Source organism: Oryctolagus cuniculus, chromosome 15 (genome assembly GCF_051225735.1).
Source record: "Oryctolagus cuniculus isolate XC-2025 breed Fujian yellow rabbit chromosome 15, ASM5122573v1, whole genome shotgun sequence".
NCBI lineage: Eukaryota > Metazoa > Chordata > Mammalia > Lagomorpha > Leporidae > Oryctolagus > Oryctolagus cuniculus.
Genome location: NC_142881.1, coordinates 79,427,292 through 79,451,924, shown reverse-complemented (window position 1 = coordinate 79,451,924; position 24,633 = coordinate 79,427,292). Strand labels below are relative to the sequence as shown.

The following is a 24,633-nucleotide window of genomic DNA, read 5'->3' as shown; positions in this document are numbered from 1 at the left end:
AGTGCCAGTGAGCAGTGGACTCCGTCCCTCCTTGAGCAGCTTTTGCAACTGGCCGGCAGAAACGCTGTCCAGGCCTCTTGGGGATGACGAAACAGCTCAGCTAATTTTTTTAAAAAAAAGTTTATTTATTCATTTGAAAGTCAGAGTTACAGACAAAGAGAAGGAGAGACAGAAAGAGATATCTTCAATCCACTGGCTCACTCCCCAGATGGCTGCAACAGCCAGGGTTGGGCCAGGTTGAAGCCAGGAGCCTGGAGTTTCTTCCGGGTCTCCCATGTGGGTGGCAGGGGCCCAAGCACTTGAACCATCTTCTTCCATTGCTTTTCCCAGGTCATTAGCAGGGACCTGGGTGAGAAGTGGAGCAGCCGGGACATGAACCAATGATCCACTACACCACAAAGCTGGTCCCAGAAACAATCTTTTAGATTTATTTTATTTATTTGAAAGAGTTACAGAGAGAGAGGTAGAGACAGAGAGAGAGGTCCTCCATCCGCTGGCCCACTCCCTAGATGGCCACAACGGCTGGAGCTGCGCTGATCCGAAGCCAGGAACCAGGCGCTTCCTCTGGGTCTCCCACATGGGTGCAGGGCCCAAGGACTTGGGCCATCTTCCACTGCTTTCCCAGGCCATAGCAGAGAGCTGGATCGGAAGAGGAGCAGCCGGGACTAGAACCGGCACCCTCATGGGGGATGTCGGCGCTTCAGGCCAGGCTTTAACCCGCTGTGCCACAGTGCCGGCCCTGGAAACAATCTTTTAAAGAACTTAGCACAGGTGCTGGCATTGTGATATAGCAGGTTACGCCACTGCCTGCAACACCAGCATCCCATATGAGCCCCAGTGTCAGTCCTGGCTGCTCCACTTCTTCTTCTTCTTCTTTTTTAAGATTGATTGATTGATTTGAAAGTCAGAGTTCACATAGAGAGAAGGAGAGATCTTCCATCTGCTGGTTCACTCCCCAATTGGCCAGAGCTACACTGATCCAAAGCCAGGAGCCAGGAGCTTCTTCCAGTTCTCCCATGTGGGTGCAGGGGCCAGGGACTTGGACCATCTTCTATTGCTTTCCCAGCTATAGCAAAGACCTGACTCGGAAGCGGAGCAGCTGGGACTAGAACTGGCACCCGTGTGGGATGCCAGTGCTGCGGGCGGCAGCTTCATGCACTATGCCATAGCTCCAGCCCCCAGCTGCTCCACTTCTGATTGAGCTCCCTTGTAATGTGCCTGGGAAAGCAGCAGAAGATGGCCTAAGTGCTTGGGTCCATGCATTCCACATCGGAGACCCGGATGGAGTTCCTGATTCCTGGCTTCCGCCTGGCCCATCCCTGACTGTTGTAGCAATTTGGGAAGTAAACCAGTGGATGGAAGATCTCTCTATATAACAGTATGTCTCAAATACACGAATAAATCTTTTTAAAAGAAGAAGAAATGTAGCAGAGGTGCTAGCGATTCTTCTAGAGCTCCTTGCGTGTAGGCGAGAGCTCGCTGCCTGGCACACAGCCTGCAGGTGGGACACAGCCAGCAGATGAAACGCTGGGGGAACGCGCAGCACTTGTGGTGAAAGATACTCAGCCTAGTGTCTCCACGCAAACAGGAATACATCCAGGGGCTGGCGGACACGTTTTGCGTCTTTTTATTGAGATTCAGGAAGGGACAGCACAGGGGTAGGCACGCTCACTGTCCCAGCTTGCCCAGGCCCTCCGCCGCATGGGTGACAGCTTCGGTGACCGTGTGCGACACCTTCTCAGTAACCTCCTTCACCACCTTGTCCCCTGACTCTTGGGCTTTCTTTAGGGCTTCGCCAAGGGCTGTGGGGGGATAAAGAGAGGAACTGTCACTGAGGGCTCCCCGGGCATGCAGGCTCGGGGCTCTTCCTGGAGGGGCCCCCTGGGGCAGAGCGCAGCAGGGCTCCAGGAAGAACGAATTCCTGGTTGATTTTATCCCCCCAACAACTTGGAGCCTCTGCTCATAGTTCACTGCTTAGATTTTGCTTTCCTGCTGATTTTTATATTGGGTTGTTATATCAGATTATTGTTTATGTTACAAATATTTTCCCTTAGTCTGTCGCTTTTCTATTGGCTTGGCTGATTAGTTTTTATTTTATTTATTTTATTTTTTTTTTTTGGTCTACCATGGAAAATTCTGAAATTTTATATTGTAACATTTTCCTTTACGGCCGCTGAATTTTCTGCCCTAGATTAAAAAGATCCTCCTCTCCCTAAGATTCCGCCAAAGTCTGCCATGGTCCTGCTGTGGGATGAATGTGTCCCCCCAAAATCCATACGTTGAAACCCAAATCCCCAGTGTGCTGGGATTAAGAGGTGAGGCAAGGGGGAAGTAATTAGGTTATGAGGGCAGAGCAGGGTTTGGTGCTCTGTTACGGGGACCCCAGGAGCTAGTTTGCTCCTCCCACCGTGTGCAGACATGGCTGGAGGCACAGCCTGGGAGCCCAGAGGTGGGCGCTCATGGGTTTCTATGGTTTATAAGCTCCTCATGTTATAGTTTAACCCAGCAGCCTGAATCAGCCTGAATAGGGTACTAATATTCACGTGTTAACATTTAGGCCCCTGGTTCCCCTGCAGGCTATGCAGGCTCTTCAAAAAGTTCATGGAAATACGCATTAAGAAAAAAAAATACTGCACGATTTTCACATTGGTTTTGCCCCAAATTTGATTCCATTTTTCTGTGAACCTGTAGACACACCCTCCTATTTTGGCATAAGGAGTGGGGTAGCTCATGCTTCTTACATGGGTTCTACTCATAACACACGTGTGTACATACGTGTTTATAGAAATAAGGAATGCTACATCTGTAGCACGCTGTTCCAGCGCACAGCTACAGTCTTTTGGGACCCACAGAGGGGACAATGAGGATGGCGCCCGGGTGTCAACACGACAATTGCATGCCAGCGGGAAGGGGTTGCAACATGCGAGCAGGGCTTGCCCTGGTTGGGCAAAGAAGGGCTGGCCTGGCCCCTAGCTTCCTTCTCCACACTCCCCGCCCCCCGCTTCCCTTGCTGCGCCCCTATTTCCTCCCTCTGCCCCCCACCCCGTTTCTCCGGCCCAGCCTCAGCCCCAGTACCTTTCTCTCCAGCCTCCTTGGCATGCTCCACCACCTCCTTCACCACCTCCTCCACGGCGTGAACTGAACGGAGAAGACGAGCGCAGGGTGAGGGCGCAGCACGACTCGCCGCTCCACCCCCGCACCGGCTCGCAACAAGGGCCCCCAGCTGGGTCCCTCCGAAGACTCCAGGCAGAGCGAGCCCAATCAGGCCGCGGGACCTCTACGTCCCTCAGCCTGGCACAGCCTGGGACGCCCAGGAGTGGGCCTGCCGCCAGCTGGGGACGCAGAGTCAGGGCCAGGCCTGTGTGCGAGGGCGCCACGCCCCTCTGGACGTGCCTAATCCCGTGCCTCGTCCTGCAAAGCCAAGCCCCGCGAGGCAGCTCCTCCCAGGAGAGGGGGTGCTGCGCGCACGTCCGAATTGTTTCCAGTTTGGGTCCAAACTGAACGATTTCGGAGTCAGAACTGGTTCTGTTGCTCCACCCTCCCCTGCTGGGTTCTCTCAACCGTCAAATGGCAAATCGTGTAAAACCCTGAAGCTGGGCAAAGACAGACCGGCCAACTGCCGGCCCCCACGCCCCCAGCGTCTGACTGCACCCCTGCCCCCTCTGGACTGGCCTTCCTCCTGGTCCTCAGCTGTTGCGGTCAATGCTACTCTCCCGGCTCTACCCTGGGCTGCTCTGCCTGTCTCCTGCGCCCCGCCCTGCCCCCCGCTCCCTCGGTCCCAGTGGGGCTGGTAGACCAGGGCTCTGCACCTCCACCTGTCTGCTGGAATCTGCCTCCGACAGGCCCAGTCGAGTCTGCTCCCCTGCCCCCACCCCGGCCCAGGTGCAAAGGGGAGCCCCAGGATGCTCACCGGCTCCCTCAGTGGCCTTCTCCGTGCGGTGGGCCAGGCCCTCAGCCGCCAGCTTCCCCAGGCCTCCCAGCATTGCGTGGCAGCGGGTGGTTGACAAGTAGGATGCCGGGGACTGCACCAGCCGGCTTTTATAGATGCCTCTGATGCCTTGCCGGGCTCTAGGGCGCCGAGCCCTCGGCGGGGCTGGGCAGGTGAGTCAGTGGAGGCGGCGGCAGGAGGAAGAGCTGGGTGGGGCCGCTCTGGTGCTGTGGGCGGTGGCCATGCCCCTCTGACAGCAGGAGAGCCTGGCACTCGGTGTCCTAGGGACCCTGGGAGGGACAGGGCAGGGACAGGGAGCAGGGCTAAGGCTGGGCAGGAGAGACCAGCTCTGCATAAGCCGCTTCCCCAAGGCTGGGGGCTTGAGTGCTCTGAGAGGTGACAGTTCTTGGAGGCGCCGGCCATGCCTGCCCCTGCAGTCCAAGATCTCCAAGCCTGGGCCCTCGGAGATACCTGGTGACAAGGCCCAAGGCTTCCAGCCTGCTGCTCAGGGTCTCCGGTGTGGCCGAGTCAAGGGTTTGGGACGGGGTCAGGAACACAAGTGGAGTGGGGCCACTGCCCATCCTGTCCCCTGGCTCTGCAGGGAAGCCTGGCAGCTTCCACAGGGCAGGCGGGAGGCTCGGGGCGGTGCCATGCCCAGGGCAGAGGAGGACACGGGGCACACTCTGGCTGGCCACTCAGCTGACTCTCACCCACGAGCACATGGCAGGTGGGACTTGGGGAGGCCCTGTGAGCTCAGCGGTGCCCTTCCCCACAAAGGTATGCAGAAGGACACACCGCAGCCCAGCCCCACCTGGAGGTCTCTCACCTGAGCCAGAGCGCCCCAGGAAGCAGCTGTCCTGGCCCCTGATACATCACCTGTTGAGGGGCCGGGCTGCCTCCCTGGTGGCTCAGAGTGGATAGAGATGCCTCAAGCCATGTGCCACGTGCTGCTTCCCTTAGTCACTAACCCAGCCTGAGCCTCAGTTTCCTCCTCCATGAAATGGGGACACCCATGCCTTCCCGCCGTGTCACTGACAGCCACTGACACCAAGAAGGCACACTCTGGGGAACCTCGTGCACGCAGCCCCCTACCCTGCCTGTACTAGGCAGGTGGCCCCTGGCAGGGAGCCCTGAACACCCAGCGAGGTGGACCAGGGAGGCGACCTGGCAGCCAGCAGGCTGGAGACTATGAGGCCCGCTGACCGGGGGAGGCTGGGAGGCCCACTGACCGGGAGCCAGCAGGCACGTTCCTGCTCCTGCTCACATGGGCCAGGCCCAGGGCAGGACTCTGAAGCAGGCTCCCACGTCTGTCAGACCTGACCTCCTGGGTGTGGTGGGGCCTGATTAGAGTTTGCCAGATCGCAGCCCTCACGGCCTGGGCCCTATGGAGCTGAGGGAGCCCAGGCCCATGGCTGGGGTGGCCAGTGGTACTGTGGAACATCAGGATCTGTGGCCACAGCCCACTAACGTACCATGGTTGTGTCCCCTCAGGCAGCGGTGGATTGAAGCATAAACAATGTGGAGGAGCTCTCTTTAAGAAAAATAAAACAGGGGCCAGTGTTGTGGTGTTACAGGTAAGGCCACTGCCTGCGATGCTGGCATCCCTTATAGACATTCGTTCCAGTCCTAGCTGCTCTATTTCCAATCCAGCTCTCTGCTAATGGCCTGGGAAAAGCAACGGATGATGGCCCAAGACTTGGGCCCCTGTCACCTGCGTGGGAGACCCAGATGAAGCTCCTGGCTTCAGCCTGGCCCAGCACTGGCCATTGTAGGCATTTGAGGAGTGAACCAGTGGCTGGAAGATCTCTCTCTGTCTCCCCCTCTCTCTAACCCTTTCAAATAAACACATGAAAATCTTTAAAAAGAAAAGGAAAAGAACACACTAGTACCACTTTTGCGTGCACTGCCACCATACAGGGATAGGCACGAGCCTGTGAACCCAGAAGGGGCTAGGGGAGTGGGGGGCTGTGAAGCTCAAGCAGGTGCAAAAGACCCTTCCCTCCCCTCAATGAGGCCAAATCCCAGATGCTCTAGCCAGGGCACCAGGCCAGGGTTGCAGGAATGGAGAGGCACTTCTAGGGCAGCACTGGCGAGAACAAAGCTTTGGGACCCACGAACACGCCCTGCATCTGTTTCCTCTGGGGTCCTCTGGGCTCCCGTGCTGCAGACAGGTCTGTCTCCAGCAGCCCCAGGATGACTTCCAGACCCCACAGAGCCCTCCTCCCTAGCCTTGGAGCACAGCCGCTGCCACAGGCCCTCGGCAGAGCTGGGCCACTCAGCAGCACTCTGGCCCCAGTGCCCAGCCCAGCGCCAGGCCCAGCACAGCCTCGGGGGACAGCTGCCCTTCCCCTCCCTGTCAGGTTCTGCCCCTTCGCCATGGCCCCCTGCCCACAAGAGTCTGGCTGTCTTCAACACTCTGCCTCTGGGTGAGCTCTGTGACTCTCCTGGTGACACACCCCACCGCCCCGGGTCTCTTGGCCAAGGCTGCCTCCAATCACACGTCCCAAACGCCCAATGGGGAGAAGCCAAGAGACCTGGCCAGGCCAAGCCCCAGGACCAGCCTTGCTCGGGCTCTTGAGCTCTGGGCCAGGCCCAGTCCTGCTTGGTTTCCAGGCCGAGCCAGCTCCCTGTCCCCCCAGCCCAGCCCGAGTGCCCTGGTAGCCCCTCGGAGGACTGGACTTCTAGCCATGGATGGGTTCTGGTCTGAACAGCTTTAAGTGAGATGTGAGCATCGGGAGGAATACATACACACTAGTGAGCTGGAGGGAAGACACCCACCTTGTCAATCACGGAGCCCTCGGAGGCTGCCAGCCGCCTGCGGTTCGCTGAGGAAGAGGGGACCTCAGCGGAGACTCCTGGGGAGGGGAGGGGTTGGGAGCCACCCAGGGTGGCATCTTCAGGGACCATCTTTACCTGTGCAGGTGAATCTGAGAGTGACTCAGCTGAGGCCCACTCTCCACCACCCCAGCTTTGGAAGAGCCCCAGCCCACTCGGGACCCTGGTAGAGTGGCCCCTGCCAGCATATCCTGAGTCAGAAGTTCAAGTCCAGCCCCCTTCTTGGGCAGAGAGAATCTGGCTTGGACAGGAGCAGACTCATTCCCCAGGTAGAATTCACCAAACAACACCCAGTTTGGCCAAGGACCAACTGGCTGATTCATCAAGCCAAGGAGAGCCAATTTTTCAAACAGTAATTTGCCAACTTAGTAATTATCAGTTCTTAAAAAAAAAAAAAAAAAAAAAAACCCTGTTTATTTTAAGGAGTTAAATACTTAGGGTGCCTCCTGTCTGGGGTCGGGGCTGGGGTGACAATTCCGCGTGTCATTTTCTCCATAGCTGTCCCAACGTCAAGTGCACCTCCTGCTCCTGATTTCACAGAGGTGAGCTCGCTGCACCCATAGATCTGCACACCCTGACCGCACTGAGCCCTGCAGGCCACAGGACAGCTGTGTCCAGACTCCGGGAGACCGGGCGTGTTCTCCCTTTCACCTCTTGGTGGGGACCAGTCACCTGCGGGAGGGACTTAGAGGGCCCAATGACCCTGGGAAGGGACCGAGGATGGATGGAATCAGGGTGGTTACCTCCCCGGGCCCAGAGGAGGGGCAGGAGAGGTATCCACAGACCCGGGCAGAGCTGCGGCTATCGCAGAGGGCCAGCAGACAGGAGCTGCCGCCATTGGCAGAGGAACGGATCCGGCAAGATGGCAGGCTCAGGCACCAATAGCCTCTGCTCTCCAGAAGTTCCTACTGGCTGCCTCCCCCCAGAGCCAGAGAGCAAGGGATTGGGGTGACAGGAGAGCGGGGTGCAGCCTGGCCTCGCTGGACCCGCAGGCCTGGGAGGAGCCGGCAGCAGCTCAAGGCTATATCGTGCCGTCATTGTCCCGTCTCTCCCATCTCAGCACCGTCGGTCGGGGAGAAGGGTTCCCTGGGAAGGCAGTGCCGAGGCCAGCCTTGGAGGCTGATGCTGCAGACACAAGGCTGCTGGAGGCAGCTTCCTGGAGCCGGCTGGGTTCTGAGTGGCAGAGAGACTGCGCAGGGGAGTCCCACACGGTTCTGGAAGAAGGGCAGGCTCCTGAGCAAAAGGACCCTGGGTGGCTCCCAACCCCTCCCCTCCCCAGGAGTCTCCGCTGAGGTCCCCTCTTCCTCAGCGAACCGCAGGCGGCTGGCAGCCTCCGAGGGCTCCGTGATTGACAAGGTGGGTGTCTTCCCTCCAGCTCACTAGTGTGTATGTATTCCTCCCGATGCTCACATCTCACTTAAAGCACAGTGGTCAGCGGCTGGTGTTGTGGTGCAGCTGGTTAAACCACAGCCCATGACTCCAGCAGCCCACAGCAGAGCACTGGTTCAAGTCCCAGCTGCTCCACTCTGACCCAGCTTCACACTAGCACAGATGGTGCTGCCACTCATGTAGGAGACCCAGATGGAGTTCTGGGCTCCTGGCTTAGGCCCCGGCCTGAACCCAGCTGTTGTGGCCATTTGGATAGAACCAGTGGCTATAAGATCTCTGTCTCTCTGTCTCATTGTCTCTCTCTGTCACTTTGCCCTCCAGGTAAATTTTTTTAAAAAAATTGTACAGGGGCCAGTGCTGTGGTGCAGCGGGTTAAAGCCCTGGCCTGAAGTGCCGGCATCCCATATGGGCGACGGTTCAAGACCCAGCTCCTCCACTTCCAATCCAGCTCTCTGTTGTAGCCTGGGAAAGCAGTGGAAGGTGGCCCAAGCCCTTGGGCCCTTGCACACAGACCTAGAAGAAGCTCCTGGCTCCTGGCTTCGGATCAGCACAGCTCTGGCTGTTTGACCATTTGGGGAGTGAACCAGCGGATGGAAGACCTCTCTCTCTGTCTCTGCCTCTCCTCTCTCTGCCTTTCCTTCTCTCTGTGTGAGTAACTCTTTCAAATAAATAAATAAAATCTTTAAAAAACATAAAATAAGTGTTAACCCATGAAACATACATTAAAGGCTGTGAGGAGATGTGTTTTAGTTTTTTGTTTGTTTAAGATTTATTTACCTTAGCTGGCACCGCGGCTCACTAGGCTAATCCTCCACCTTGCGGCGCCGGCACACCGGGTTCTAGTCCCGGTCGGGGCGCCGGATTCTGTCCCGGTTGCCCCTCTTCCAGGCCAGCCCTCTGCTGTGGCCAGGGAGTGCAGTGGAGGATGGCCCAAGTGTTTGGGCCCTGCACCCCATGGGAGACCAGGAGAAGCACCTGGCTCCTGCCATCGGATCAGCACAGTGCACAGGCCGCAGCGCGCCGGCCGTGGTGGCCATTGGAGGGTGAACCAACGGCAAAGGAAGACCTTTCTTTCTGTCTCTCTCTCTCACTGTCCACTCCACTCTGCCTGTCAAAAAAAAAAAAAAAAAAAAGATTTATTTACCTGAGAGGCAGAGTTACAGACTGAGAGCAGGAGAGAGAGAGAGGTCTTCCATCCACTGGTTCACTCCTCAGATGGCCAGAGCTGGACTGATCTGAAGCCAGGAGCTTCTTCCGGGTCTCCCATGTGGTGCAAGGGCCCAAACACTTGGACCATCTCCTGCTGCTTTCCCAGGTGCATTAGCAGGGAGCTGGACTGGAAATGGAGCAGCCAGGACTTGGATGGGTGCTCTTATGGGATGCCAGTGCCGTCTCCACTCATTGTTCCTAGGACTGCATCTAGGGACCCTCAGCAGACAGAAATAGGAAGTATATGAATGTATTTCAAAATGTTTTTGGAAAATGGAATTAAAAGATACGTTTGTTTTGGTGAAAAAAATTCTTATGTTGTATACACAAGGGGCCTTCAAAAAAATTAACGAAAATGTGTGCCATGGAAAAACTATGGACAGACATAAATAGCTTTGAATTTTCCATGAAGGTCCCTCGTATGCATGCATTCTGTTCTAGTGTGTACATAAAGTTGTTTCAGAATTGCTCACCTGCTGTCTGTGAGACACACATTCACCGGCCATCTTATACAACACATGTACTGTCCTGCTTGCTTTGGGTCCTACAGAACCCAGCCAAGCTACTGTTTTCAAGGTCACTGCCTTTTTTCTTTTCTTCCCCAACCTGTCAAGGTGGTGTTTGCTTCATTTGTAATAAGAGGGAGGCCCATTTGGCAGTGTTCATATTCTGTTTTGGGTTCTCCCCACCACACACACTTCCTAGTTGATTCCATGCCACTACGCCTATCAGTCGGATTTTCACCACTAGCAGGAAACCCTTGAGGCAGGCTAACTTTACAGAGAATGAGGTTTACTTTGGCTCAGTGTTTGAGAAGTTCAAGTCCAAGATCCAGAGGCCCCCTGTTGCTGGCAGAGTCCGGGGGTGGCACAGAGCATCACCCAGCGGGAGACAGGCATGGCGCCTGTCTGTGTCCAGGTGGTCTCTTAGAAAGCCAGCGGGGCTCACTTGGTGGGTGGGGGGCTCCACTCTCACCACCCAACTCAACCCCCTCCCACGGGCCTTGCCACCAAGCACCACAGTGAGATCAAGTTTTCACCTCTTAGTGCCACTGACATCAGACTTGGGAACCAATTGAGTCTTGGGGGACAGATATTCAAACCACAGCACTACGGTTCTACCAGTCACAGCTACAAAAACAGAGACTCAGGAACCCCGCTCTGCCCTCACTCTGCTATGCTGCAACCATTCCCCCCCTTTCAACGCCCTCCCTGCCCCGTCCCATCCCTGTAGAGAACCAATCTCCTCACCCTCAGGTTTCTCCTTCCCGCATCCTCTCCCCACACAGAGGTGTGTGCCTCCCTACATGCCCTGCTTTTCCTCCAGGAAGCACAGCAAACCACAGACACACACCATGTTTCTTTTTAAGATTTATTTATTTATTTGAAAGGCAGAGTTACAGAGAGGTACAGGAAGGGGGTGACTTCCATCCACTGGTTCACTCCCCAAATGTCTGCAATGGCTGCAGCTGTGCCGATCCGAAGCCAGGAGCAGGAGCTTCTTCCAGGTCTCCCACGCGGGAACAGGGGTCCAAGGACTTGGGCCATCCTCCACTGCCCTCCCAAGCCATAGCAGAGAGCTGGATCAGAAGTGGTGCAGCCGGAACTCGAACCAGCACCCATATGGGATGTTGGCGCAGCAGGCAGCGGTTTAACTCACTGTGCCACAGCACCAGCCCCAACAGACACGCACTTCTGCACTTCACTTCTCTTTCCTTCTTAACAGTACAAGTGTAATTTTTTAATAAACACTAGAAAAGAATCTCAAAACCACACTGCCTAGAAAAAAAATCCTATAGAAAAGATTCCTTCAGAGAGGACACATGAAGCTATTACGTGGCATTCCACTGCAGATTTTACAAAGAAAAGAGGACTCTTCGTAAGCAATGGTGGTTATGAAAGAAGACCGTGAAACAGAAATACTGGGATCCTGAGATGAGATGGTCAGACCGTGGGGGTAGGCAGAGCAGGAGACTACGGAACTTAGTAATAAAGTAGTGGAAACAAAGATCAAATAAACCATTACAGATAGGAAGACTATACGAAGCACAAGAAAGCAGATACAAGAAAATACGTGCCTAGGAAATAGAAAAATGTTTAAAGGTTTTATTTATTTTTATTTGAGAGGCAGAGTTACAGACAGAGAAAGAGGAATTCCATCCACTGGTTCACTCCCCAAATGGCCACACAGCAGGAGCTGAGCTCATCCGAAGCCAGGAGCCAGGAGCTTCCTCCTGGTCTCCCACGTGGGTGCAGGGGCCCAAGCACTTGGGCCATCTTCTGCTGCTTTCCCAGGGGCATTAGCAGGGAGCTGGATTGGAAGTGGAGCTTCCAAAAGTGGAATGGAAGACTCAAACCGGTGCCCATATGGGATGCCAGTGCCACAGGCAGAGGCTTAGCCTACTATGTCACAGCGCCGGCCCCCAAGAAAGAGACATTTTAAAATCAAAGACAAAAATGAATCATATCCAAGAGAGGCACAGCAGAGATGGAAACCAGGCAGAAAACAACCTCATGCCCACGCTTGTCTTTCCCCAAGGAGACACAAGCAATGGAGCACAGCAAATTGTCTACAACACAGTTAAGCGGACGCTCAGCCTCACTGCTCAGGGAGATGCAAACCAAGACTACAGGAGATACCACCTCACACCTGTCAGAGGGGCTGGTGTCCAAAAGACCAAAGGGGGCAGGCGTCATGGCCCAGTAGGCTAAGCCACACCTGGGATACCCACCTCCCATACCCGAGTGCTGGTCCAGTCCTGGCTACTCTGCTTCAGATCCAATTTCTTGCTAATGCAAACTGGGAGACGCTAGAGGATGGCTCAAGTACCTGGTCTCTGTCACCCACGGGCAGGTTCAGTGGGTTCCTGGCTCCATCCTGGCCCAGCCCTGGTTGTTGTGGGCATTTGGAGTGAACCAGTGGATGGAAGGTCTCTCTGTGTCTTTGTCTGCCTCTGTCTCTGTCTCTGTCTCTCTCTCTCTCTCTCTATGTCTCTGTCGTCTCCCTGTTTCTATTGTTCTGCCTTTCAAGCAGATGAAGCCAGAGTGGAAGAAAAGACAACAAGTGTTGGGGAGGAGGTGGAGAAAAGAGAACCCTGGTATGCAATTGGGGATGAATATTGGCACAGATTTATGAAAAACAATACAGGGGCCGGTGCTGTGGCATAGTGGGTAAAGCCACCACCTGCAGTGCTGGCATCCTATATGGGCACTGGTTTGAGTCCCAGCTGCTCTACTTCCGATCCAGCTCTCTGCTATGGCCTGGGAAAGCAGTGGAGGATGGCCCAAGTCCTTGGGCCCCTGCACCCACGTGGGTGACCCGGAAGAAGCTCCTGGCTCCTGGCTTCGGATCGGCACAGCTCCAGCTTTTGCAGTCAATTGGGGAGTGAACCAGTGATGGAAGACCTCTGTCTCTCTCTCTCTGCTTCTTCTCTCTGTGTAACTCTAACTTTCAAATAAATAAATAAATCTTGAAAAAAAAGAAAAAATAATACGGAAATTTCTCAAGAAATTAAAAATAGAAGTACCATACAACCCAGACATCTTTCTTCTGAGTATATAATCAAAGAAAATGAAATCAGTTATCTCAAACAAATGTCTGCACTTCCACATTCATTACAGCATTAGTCATAATTGCCAGAACCTGGAAACAACCCAGATGTCCATCAACAGCTAGATAAAGAAAATGTATCCCAGATAATGAAACATTATCCAGCCTTTAAAGAAAAAACACAGGAGGAGTGGGTGTTCAGGCTAGCAATTAAGACATCCGTGTCCCACATCAGCGAGGCCAGCCCCTGCCTCCAGCTGCCTGCTAATGCAGACTCTAGGGGGCAGCAGTGATGGCTCAAGTCAGTGGGTTCCTGCCACACACACCCTCGACACCTCCAACCCCAGGGAGACTTGGGTCAGTCTCGGCTCCTGCTCCAGCCCCGGCCAACCCCAGCCACTGTCAGTATTTGGAGTGAATATGATCTCTCTCGCGCGCTCGCTCGCTCGCTTGTTCTGGCTCTTGCTCTCTCTCTCTGCCCTCCCCTCCCCCACCTCCTCCTCTCTCTCCATCTCTCAAATATACAATAATTTTAAAGGAGGAAATTCTGTCATTTGCAATAACATGGATAAGCCTTAAGGACTTTATGTTAACAGAAAGAAGCCAGGCATAGAAAGCCAAATCTGCACGATCTCACTTACATGAGGACTCTAAAAAAGCCAAATCCATAGAAACAGAGTAGAGTGGAGGTTAGCAGGGGCTAGGGGTTCCTGGTGGGAGAAGTGGGGAGATGACAGATACAGGGTACAAACCTTCAATTATGTTGGATAAATAATAAATTCTAGAAAGTTAACATAAGACATAGCAACTGGAGTTAATAATACTGTATCGTATACTTGAAATTTGGCAGGAAGAATAGGACTCCAGTATCCTTAGCACACACAAAAAACTGTACCAAAGCGACAAGGTGGCTGTATTAATTAGCTTGGCTGTAGTAATCACTCACTGTGTACACACACAGGCACCAGGCTAAGGGCAGGCATTATGGTATATAGCTGGTTAAGTTGCTACTTTTGTGACACCTGCATCCCATACTGGAGTGCCTGGCTCAAGCACCGCCTACTCCACACTTCCAATCCAGCCTCCTACCAACGCCCCTGGGAGGCAGCAGAGGGTGGCCCAAGTACCTGGGTCCCTGCCATCCACATGAGAGAACCAGGGGCAGTTCTGGCTTCAGCCTGGAGTGGCCCCAGCTGTTGTGGTTGTGGGCATTTGGAGATTAAATCGGTAGATGGAAGGTCTTTCTCTCTCTCTCTCTTTCTCTCTGTCTCTCCCTCTCTGTCATGCTGACTTTCAAATAAATAATGTTTTTAACAAATCAGGCTATATTTTAAATATATGCAATTTCAATTTAAAATTTTTAATTTTTAAAACACATTTATTTATTTATTTATTTGAAAGAGGAAGAGACAGAGACAGAGAGAGAGAGAGAGATCTTCCATTCACTGGTTCACTCCCAAATGCCTGCAACAACCAGGGCTGGGCCAGGCTGAAGCCAGGAGCCTGGAACTCCATCTGGGTCTCCCACGTGGTTGGCAGGGGCCCAAGCACTTGGACCATCCTCTGCTGCTTTCCCAGGCATATTAGCAGGGAGCTGGAATGGAAGTGGAGCAACCGGGACTCAAACCAGCATCCATATGGTTTGAGTATGCCTTACCATATCTTATATACCTTTTCCAAACAATGAAGAATTCAAAATATTGTTCACATAAGCTCTTCCTTTCTTATTTTTGTTTTCATAACTATGTTTTAAAGATGTGTTTATTTGAAAGGCAGAGTTAGAGAGAGAGGCAGAGAGATCTTCCATCTGCTGGTTCACTCCTGAAAGATCCACAACAGCCAGGGCTGGGCCAAGCCGAAGGCAGGAGCCAGGAACTGCACGGGGTCGCCTACGTGATGGCAGGGGCCCACAGGGAGCTTGGATCAGAAGTGGAGAAGCTGGGACTCAGGCTTGTGCTCATGTGGGACGCCAGCATTGCAGGCGGCAGCTTAACCCACTGTGCCGCAACACTAGTTCCTATTTTCCCTTCTTTTAAAACAGAAAATGCCATACACACAAACAGAATATATAACGGGGCAGGCATTTGGCATAGCAGTTAAGATGCCCACATCCCAGGACCAGCATGAGGCACAGCAGGTTAAGCTGCCACCTGAGATGCCAGCACCCATAGGAGCTCCAGTTCAAGTCCCATCTGCTCCACTTCCTATCCAGCTCTCTGCTAATGCACCTGAGAAATCAGCAGAAGATGACCCAAGTCCTTGGGCCCCTGCCATCCATGTGGGAGACCTGGAAGGGGTTCCTGGCCCCTGGCTTTGGCATAGTGTAGCCCAGCTCTTGCCTCTGTGGCCATGTAGGGAGTGAACCAGTGGATGGAAGATCTCTCTGTAATCGCCTTCTCAAGCAAACAAATTTTTTTTTAAATGCCTGTATCTTATATCAGAGTACCTGCATTCAAGTCCCGCCTCTGCTCCCAATTCCAGATTCCTGCTAAGGGGAGGCATCAGATGAAGGCTCAAGGAGTTGGTTCCATTCCACTCATGTGGAAATCCTGGATGGAGTTCCCAGTTCCTGGATTCAACCTGAACCAGGCCTGGCTGTTGCAGGGCATTTGGGGAGTGAACCAGTAGATAGATTCTCTCTCTCTCTCTCTCTCTGGCTTTCAAATAAAATACCTACATGATTTGTAAAACAATAGAATAGAATGCACTCCCTTGCACCCATCAGTCAACTATAAAAATGATCAGCTCAGATCTCAGATATCTCACCAGCTCACCTGGAGCCTGGAAGACCAGCGTAGCCCCATCAGCAGACAGCGGGCAGCACCTCAGCAAACGGAACGGCAGGGTCTAAGACAAAATCCAAAGCGTGTCTCAGGGCTGAGGAATGAAGTGCAAGACATGAGTTTCCACAGAGGAGAAGGGAGGCAAGAAAGGGAACAGCGGTGTGTGTGTGTGTGTGGGCGTGTGTGTGTGTGTGTGTGTGTGTGTGGGCGTGGGTGTGGGTGTAAGTGCAGGACTCACCTGATCACCCTGGCTCATCTGCTCACCCTGGCTCATGCACAGGATGATGGGAGTCAAAGCTGAGAGCCAAGTGGGAGAGGTCTCTGCACAGAAAGGGAACAGACACACGAGGCTCATCCTCCGGGCTGACTCTGGGTGATGAGGAAGAGGAGGGAGGAAGGTGCCAGAGGGGACACCCTCCACCTGCAGACTTCAGCCCTCAGGTGGGGGCCCCAGAATGTCATGTCAGGGGCTCTCCCTCTGGCCTGATAGGGACCCGGCAGTTGCAGACTTAGGAATGACTTGTGGGAATTGCTAATGAAAGACTTGATCTTTGGAGACTTGACTGTGATCCAACAGATGGAACAGCCACAGCTCTTTCCTCCTCTGTCAGCCTGGGCTCAACTCACTTCGCACACCTGGGTAGAGACAAGCCTGGGCACATACAGGCTCCCATGAATCCCCTGGAACCATGCTTCTGTAGGCCAGACACGGGCCGAGAGCCAAGTCTCACCTGGCCCTGCCCTCCAGGGCTCAGTGGATTACAGGACCAGAGGCACAGGCACCAGACCATGGGAGACCCAGAGCCCCAGGCAGGCGGCAGTGTGGAAGGGGCCGCACTGATGAGTCAGTGCCACGGTAAACATGACTGGGAGGCCACCTGGTCTTGCAGTAGAGAACGGAAGAGAATCAACAGCAGAGAATAAAATACATACATGATTTGTAAAAAACAGAATGAACTCTCATGCACCTATTACTCAACTATAAAAGTGATCCGCTCAGATCCCAGACATCTCAGTGGAGAATAGAAGAGAATAATCAGTAGAGAGTAAAATACAGTGTATGGGGCTTGCGCTGTGGCATAGCGGGTAAAGCCACCACCTGCAGTGCCTGCATCCCATATGGGTGCCAGTTCAAGACCCGGCTGCTCCACTTCTGATCCAGCTCTCTTCTGTGGCCTGGGAAAGCAGTAGAAGATGGCCCAAAGCCTTGGGCCCCTGCAACCGTGTGGGAGACCCAGAAGAAGCTCCTGGCTCCTGGCTTTGGATTGGCACAGCTCCAGCCAACTGGGGAGTGAACCAGCGGAGAGAGGATATCTCTCTCTCTCTCTCTCTGCCTCTCCTTCTCTCTGTATGTAACTGACTTTCAAATAAATAAATAATCTTTAAAAAATTAAAATAAAATACAGTGGTTCATGCATTCGCCTACCTAAGGTTGCCAGAGCACTGCGCTAGGCCCTGGAAGACACTACTAAGTGTCCAAGGGCAAACATCACAACAGATTTAATTTTAGAGATGTCAATTGGCCATATCTGTAGTTCTAGAATCAGGCAGCACTTCATCCCATAAAATAACATTCAGTGTTCTGATGGACTGAGCAGCGATTAGGGGTGTTTTTTTTTTTTTGGTTTTTTTTTTTAAGATTTTATTTATTTATTTATTTATTTGAAAATCAGAGTTACAGAGAAGGAAAAGCGGAGGCAGAGGCAGAGAGAGAGAGAGAGAGAGAATCTTCCATTTGCTGGTTCACTCCCCAGATGGCTGTAACGGCCAGGACTGGGCCAGGCCGAAGCCAGGATCCAGGAGCTTCATCCAGGTCACAAATAAGGGTGCAGGGGCCTAAGGACTTGGGCCATCTTCCACTGCTTTCCCAGGCTCGTTAGCAGGGAGCGGGATCAGAAGCGGAGCACCCGGGACTTGAACCAGTGTCCATACAGGATGCTGGCATTGCAGGTAGTAGCTTTACAGGTTACGCCACAGCACCGGCCCCAGAGATTAGTTTTATAGACAGAAAGGAGCTGAAGCAAAAGAAACAAAAAGGCCTTGGTTGGGGACAGGCATTATGTAGCAGGAGGTTAGGCTGCCGCTGGGATGCCTGCATTCCAGAACAGAGTGACAGTTCAAGTCCAGCGCTGGGCTTCTGATCCAGCTTCCTGCAAGTGTGCCTGGCAAGCAGCAGCGGACAGCTCCAGCGCTCAGTCCCTGCCACCCTTGTGGGAGACCCGACTGGAGTTCCTGGCTCCTGGCTTTGGGCATCTGGGGAGTGAATGAGCTGCTGGGAGATATCTCTCTCCCTCTTTCTTCCTGTTACTCTGCCTTTCAAAGAAAGAAAAAAATCTTTTTTAAAAAAGGCCAGTGATCTGTTATTTCAGACTGACATCCCTTGCAAAGTGGGGACAGACGGGGAGATAAGAGAAAAATGGGTAACATCGGGTTGCTTCAGCTTATCTTTCTGGTAACGCTCAAAGCAGCAAGAACGTGCAACAAAAACTTGGCTGTGCTCTCTTCTGATTTCTCTGAGCCTCAGACGACAACTTGGCTTTGGTTTTGAGTTTCTAGACTGGGGTGGAGGGGTGCTAAGGGCAGGAGCTTTAACCAAAACAATGATGTCCTGTAGTTACTGAACACAACATCCTGTAACACAAGTTACTTAAAACGTATGAATCATTCGTTTCTGGCATTTCCAACTTGTATATTTGGAGCTCAGTTGATCACGCGTAACAGAAACCATGGCAAGCGAAAGCACAGGTTAAGGGCAGGCCGCTGTGCAGTGAGGATGCATGGCTGGTGGCCCGGCCGTGTCGGCCGTGTGTAGGCAGGAAGGCCTCCAGGGCAGGACCATGGCAGCCTGGTTCCACTGCAAAGCATCTGAGCTTCCCTTTGCAACCCAAAACCTAATCCATGGCTGCTCCACAGGGAACACGTACCCTTTCCCACAGAGGCTAACGTAGGGCCCGCATCAGGCGGCCCAGGAAGCTGGGCTTCGCCCTCATCAGCAAGTTGGTTCCCTTGGGCTTGTTCCTTCCATAGTTGCACGCAGCCGCCGCGGGTTCTGGGGAGCATTTCCAGGCACAAAGTCAGTCCACTGACCACGAGGGACCACTTCTTCCTCTGCTTTCTTGTTTGAAAAACACCAACAATGAGCGGCTGGGGCTGGCCTGACAGTTAAGACAAGGGCAGCAATGGCCACAGCCCACATTGGAGAACCCGGGCTCCAAGTCCAGGCTCCACTTTTTGTTCCCTGGGAGGCAGCAGGGGGTGCCAAGTGGCTGGGTTTCTGTCGCCCACGTGGAAGACCTGGATTCAGTTCCCAAGAGCCCAGCTCTGGCTACTGTGGGTATGTGGGGAGTGACCAGCACACAGGAGCCCTCACTCGCTCTCCCCCTCTGCAAGTGCCCTGGCCCTTCTCTCCTAGGCCAGAGCTAGGTCACACAGTCATGCATAAGGCACCCCCTCACCAGAGCAGGCCAACAGGCAGGGCGAGGACAGGGATTTTTGCGAGTCATGCAGGACGAGGATGCAACCCCCCCCCCCCAAGACGACACGTCCACTGGCCCTAACCACCAGGCCATCTGGCTGGGCCGCTCCAGGCGCTGGAAGCAGCCCCAGACGTCTCCTCCCTTCCTTTGGCGCACCCGGGACAGCCTTGGCTGATTCTGCAGATTGGGGGAGGGAAGTGTCTTGAGGAAGGAGCGGAGCACGCATTCGCGGGCGGCCCCGTGTTGGCCGAGGTCTGGGACCAGAGGACAGCCAGGCCCGCGCAGGGGCGCACCCGCCATGAGACCAGGGCTGCGAGCCGCGCGGTGGGCCGGAGTGGGCTTGCAGAGGGAGAAGGCGCGGTCCGTGCGTCTGCGCTACCACGGGCGGCCTCCGCGCGCGTCCCGGGCAACGGAGCTAGCAAGGGCTCAGAGCAGTGGAAACTGCAGAGGGGCGCCGGGCGCTGCCGGGACCCCGGGCTGGGCCGTGAGCCACCCGTCAGCGGACCCTGCCAGGGCGCGGCCGCCTGCGTGGACAGTGCCGGGAACGGGGGTGCAGAGTGGGACTTCGGCTTGCGGGAAGCCTGGTTCAGCGGGAACCCGGCGGCCACAAAGACCAGCTGGGTCCAGGGCGGGACGTGCCTGGTTTGTCCCGAATGCAGGGTTACTTAAGGGCGGGGTCTCGTGCCCGAGCGCGCGCACGCGCACGCACTGCCCGGTGCCCGCGCTCCGCACGCTCCGCGGCCACGTGCAGGGCCCCGTACGCCGGAGGCCCCTCCCAGAGGGCGTGGCCGGGCGGGGCTCCTCCGGGCGGCCGCACCCAAGCCCATGAGTCACCCTGGGTTCCTCTGTGGGACTGCGGGGCAGATTCAGTTCTCAGTTCTCTGCGGTCCTGGCGAGCGCCTGCTCCCAGCCTCCTGGCGTTGCTCCTGGTTTCTAAGACCACCCTCTGCTCCGGGCCGAAAAATGAGCCTCGCAGATTGGAGACCTACGACCCCACTCCTGGGGCGGGGGAGGCACCTGGCTCCTGGAAATGGGGGCGGGGACGGCGCGCGTTGTGGGTCGCGGTAACCTGCGGGTCGGGGCCTCTGCGTCGCACGTGGGAGTCCCTGGGTGCGGGTGCCGACCCCCGCTCCGGCGTCCCAGCCTCCAGCTGATGCGCACGCACCCTGGGAGGTGGCAGGCGATGCCGGTGCCTGGGAGCGAGCTCCCCTCTCTGTTTCAACTAAAGAAATATCTTTAAAGACAATAGCATTTTTTAAAAAGCACGTGGAAAATGAGATTAAGAGTTCAGCGTATTTTGATGCCAAAAAGTGAAACCCACGCAAAGATTTTTATGAGTTTTTAAACACCCCCTTATATGCATGGTTTCAGTGTTTTGAACCAAAATAAACTTTACATTTTGCATTTTCCACAGACTTTTGGAACTACTCCCTTGTGTGTGCGGTGACTGTGGCTGCACCCTGGGCCGGGGGGGGGGGGGGGGCTTGGCAGTCGAGGGAGAGCACATGAAACTGAACATCTTTAAATGAGGGGCAGATCAGATGGGCGGCTGAGGGCCAGGGCCTGGAAGGCCATGCCCGTGTGTCCACGCCATCACTTCGAGAGGCCACATTTTGTCCTCAGTCCAGAAGAACTCTCCTGGTCAGCGCCCCTGCGGGTTTCCTGCGTAGGCTTGGCCCCCTGGCCCGGGGCTGGAGGACCAATACCTTGCAGAGTTAGCTTGGCCCGGGGCTCTCTCCCCAGGGGCCCTGCTCTGAGACACTGCGGGCAATGCATTCCCTCCCAGCCCCACCAGGCCTTTCAGCAGCTGCTCCGGCCACACAGATGCTGCCTTTATTCCCTGTTAAGGCACCACTGACCGCAGGAGCGCCTCCCCCCCCCCCCCAGCTCCTTCCGGGGCTCCCTGTAGGGGCCTCCATCCGGCCTTACATCCGCCCACCCAAGGGGTGGATGCCACTGACCTCAAGCCCCAAGCCCAAGGCCACCCAGCCTGCAAGGGGTACAAGCCCTTCCTGTGCCTCTGGGTGTCCTTGCTTGTGTATATCTCTGGGCCTCGGCCCTTCCTGTCTCCAGGGTGGCTGAGAAGATACCCAGCAGGGCACAGTCAGTCTGGAGCTGACATCTGGCTGTGGCTGTCGCTGGCCATGACCTAAGCAGACCCCTGTCGGCTGAACAGCGGCTCTGGAAGTCTGGCCCTGATGCCTGACTTCCCACGCTCGGCGCCTTTAGCTTTGGAGCCTGTCTGCGCGCAAGGCGGACTCCACACCTGTTCCCTCCTGTAGGCTGCCCAGGAAGACCACACAAGCAGTGATGAGAATGCTCTCTGGACAGACAGCTGAGAGCGTTAGGAGATGACGTGCTGCAGACCCCAAGGCCAGGCAGGGTCTGGGTGCCCCCTGGGCTTACCGCCTTCCTGGGCGGCACCTGCCACCTGCCGTTCCACGTGCCCTGTGCCCTTGCTGGCTGTGAGGTCATGGCAGCTGCCGAGACCTGGGAGCCTGCTCACTGAGGTGTCCAGTGACCAGTGTCCAGCACCAGCTCTGCTTTCAAGGCCCACCTGGCAGTGAGGGGAGGAGGGTCAGCAAGAGGGAGGGAGCAGGGGCGGTTCTGGACCCACAGGCTCGGTGAGGGGACGGGGATTAGCAGGGTAGGAGGAATGACCACATCCTGGCCTCTTTTGGGCTGCAGTGGGAGGTGACAGCCCGAAACAGGGTCCAGAGAGAGGTTAGGGGCAAGAGAGGCGCACACATGCCTCCCCTCACCCCTCGGTCTCAACCCAGCAGAGGGGTTCCCCAAACCGATGGTGCCTTTGTATCATATTTACAAACACCTTGTGAAATGCATGTTTTTATTAATAGCATCAGTGTACAGAGAGAGGGCGGGATTCTAAACCCTAGGGCCCAGGGAAGCCCCAAGCTTCCGGTGCCACACACCTGGGCAGGTACCACAGACCAGCTGCCTGCCCAGTGGCTGCCAGGATCCCGGATGCAGACAGAGTGGGGGTCGGGGGGGCAGGAGAGACCCATAGAAGAAGAGGAGAGACCCTGCTGTGTGGACTTACAGAACAGGCCCTGAACAGAGGGGCTTGGGGAGGGGAAAGGGGTGGAGCTTGTCAGTGGGAACCAAAGCCCCGCCCACTGTGCAGGAATGAGCCATGTCTATTCTTTTAGTTTTCTCTGGGCAAGGGTTTGCAGGGGGCTTAAGGATGACTGGGGTGGGGGGTAGGAGGGTGTCAGGGACCTGAGTCTGAGCCAGGGGTCCTGGGGACACCTCCCCTGTATTCGGTGCACATGCGCTCTGTCTCCACATCCCAGCCCGTCCAGGGCAGCCCCTTGCACCTCTGGGGGAGTCTCCCCTACTCTAGATTCCTGGGGAAGCTGCCCTCCGCAGGCCCACTCTGCTGATCTGTGCCCTGCTTCTAGCTGTCAAGACTCACTGCTGCCATGAAGCATCTGGAAGCCTGGGTGTGCATTCATGGGGATCAGGGTGATCCCGGGTGAGGGCAGATTAGGTGGGGGGAGGGAGGGAGCACAGCTGCAAACTGTCATGGCCCTGCCCAGCTCACAGCCTGTGCTAGCCTGGCACTGCCCTGGGTGCCACAGCCCGGCCGGGATCAGCCTGACCGCTCTGCCCCGGGCACGCTGGTGCAGCCCTGTGTGCGCTCAGTCCTCACAGTAGCAGAGAGCTTTAAGCCAGGGAGGCCTCGGACGCTGCTCTGGTGAGCTCAGCCCAGGTGCCAGCGCCAGTGGGCAGTGAGCAGGACAGGAAGGGGATAGCAGACATGGTTCCCGGAAGCCCTGGCGTCGGACTGCTTGGGTTCAGACACCCCTAGAGAACTCGGGGCCTCGGTGTCCTCACCTTGATGTAGGTAGCACCAACAGAATCTTCCAGACGTGTTTTTGGAAGGGGTACATGGGCTGAAGGATGCTTGGCACACAGCACAGGCCTTCCCAGCAGAGACCTGAGGAACCAGCCTGACCCATCCCGGCCGTGAGAAGAGCCTCACCCTGCAAGGAGTGGGCTGCCCCGACCACTGGTGTTTGAGGCCATGAGTAGGCGTTGGGGTTTGGGAGAAGACGGGGAACAGCAGTCCCTTCCCCAGGGCCAAAGGGTGCTGGGAGCCTTGTGCAAGTTGTGCCTGTGAGTTGGGTCTGGGTGTCCCCCCACCCTCTGCCAGCCCGCCCCAGTCACCCAAGCCGGCCTGGCTCCTCCTTAATTTCTCTTAGAGCCTCGAGAGAGCAGGTGCACCCAGATGCCCCATGGCCTCATTTTGGGGCAAGCACATACCTGCTCTGTGCATATACCTGGGCGGGGGAGTAGGCTGGCCCCTGACTGCCTTGAGCCTCCTCCAGGCCTTTCGCTGCTGTACAAGGTGGAGCTTAGGGGGTGGCAAGGGGGCCCCTGCCCCTTTCCACCTCCTCAGTCAGCAGATGCATGTGACCCGCTGACCAGGACACAGCCCAGCTCAGCTGTGCTTGACTGGGCTCTCAGCACCCGCGGGCTCCCCTCGCACATGCTCCTCACTGCAGAGGCTGGGTGGGGGAGTGGCGTAGCCAGCGCAATGCAAGCTCTGGCTCCCACGCCCAGACCGCAGGCCTGGAGTGAGTCATGGGTTTTAAGGTCCCCAGGGAGCCCCGGTGCCTGGTCAGCCAACGCTGAACAGGACTCCAGGGCCCGATGCAAACAGCCATCCGCGTCCCACGCTGACCAGCCTGGTCCTTGGGGATGGGGGTCTGCCGGAAGCCCCTGGAGCCTAGGCAGCGCTGGTGGCTGGAACGGAACCTGGGATAAACCCAGTCCCCACGCATCTCAGCTAGTGGAGTTATTGGGTCACTCTGTTCCCAGGCTCCATCTCGGGGAAACAGGGCATCTTGCTAAGTCCTGCGCGGTAGGTTTGCTCCGAGGATTCAATCAGGCAGAGTGTTCAGAGCAGTGCTCGGTTGGAGCCTGTGCACCTGCCCGTTTCACCAGTTCTTTCTCAAGGGGCGGCTCCCCTCTGGCTGTTAATGACACCTGACAAGTTTCTGGGTGCGGGCAGGGAAAGCCCAGCCTAAGCCTGGTGGGGAGTCCGAGTGGGGTGGGGCCAGCAGGAAGTGCCCTGGGGTCCCCTCACGTCTCCACTGGGATGGACAATCTCCACCCTCACTATGGATTTAGCCTTGACCGTAAGTCACTGCTTAGTCTAGGGAGGCTGTCCTTGTTTCCCCAAGGACACCGCGGTTAGGGACATGCGTGTGGGTGGGTAGGCCTAGGAGTCCATCTCACCGTCTGCGGACTGTGGGTCCCTCACAGAGGCAGAGCTGACAGACAGGGTGCTCCCCAGGGGCCAGACACCCAGGGCCATCCAGGTCTGTGCTCCTGTGAACTTCACACACTGCCCATTGCCTGGGTTAACCCAAGGCAAGGCCACACCCCCACATGGGAGGCGTGGTTGGGAGGTGACAGATGGGAGGCGTAGCCGGTG

General features: G+C 55.6%; 1 protein-coding gene across 1 annotated transcript; it reads right to left on the bottom strand.

Annotated features, from left to right (window-relative positions):
• Nucleotides 1-1,611: 1,611 nt before the first annotated feature.
• FAM25A (family with sequence similarity 25 member A) lies at nt 1,612-15,752 on the bottom strand. The gene is made up of 4 exons (XM_002718347.6): nt 15,685-15,752; nt 3,911-4,218; nt 3,076-3,138; nt 1,612-1,802 (listed from the first exon to the last, which is right to left on the bottom strand). Exons 2-4 carry the CDS (start codon nt 3,981-3,983, stop codon nt 1,669-1,671), a joined length of 270 nt encoding a protein of 89 aa, XP_002718393.1. The 5' UTR covers nt 3,984-4,218; nt 15,685-15,752; the 3' UTR covers nt 1,612-1,668.
• Between the last annotated feature and the right edge of the window lie 8,881 nt (nt 15,753-24,633).

Excerpts from the sequence above, each read along its gene's own strand:
- FAM25A (XM_002718347.6), bottom strand. The coding sequence starts at position 3,983 with ATGCTGGGAGGCCTGGGGAAGCTGGCGGCTGAGGGCCTGGCCCACCGC. Across the intron at positions 3,139-3,910 it reads GAAGGCCACTGAGGGAGCCG|TTCACGCCGTGGAGGAGGTG; the intron begins GTGAGCATCCTG and ends TTCTCCGTTCAG. Across the intron at positions 1,803-3,075 it reads CAAGGAGGCTGGAGAGAAAG|CCCTTGGCGAAGCCCTAAAG; the intron begins GTACTGGGGCTG and ends ATCCCCCCACAG.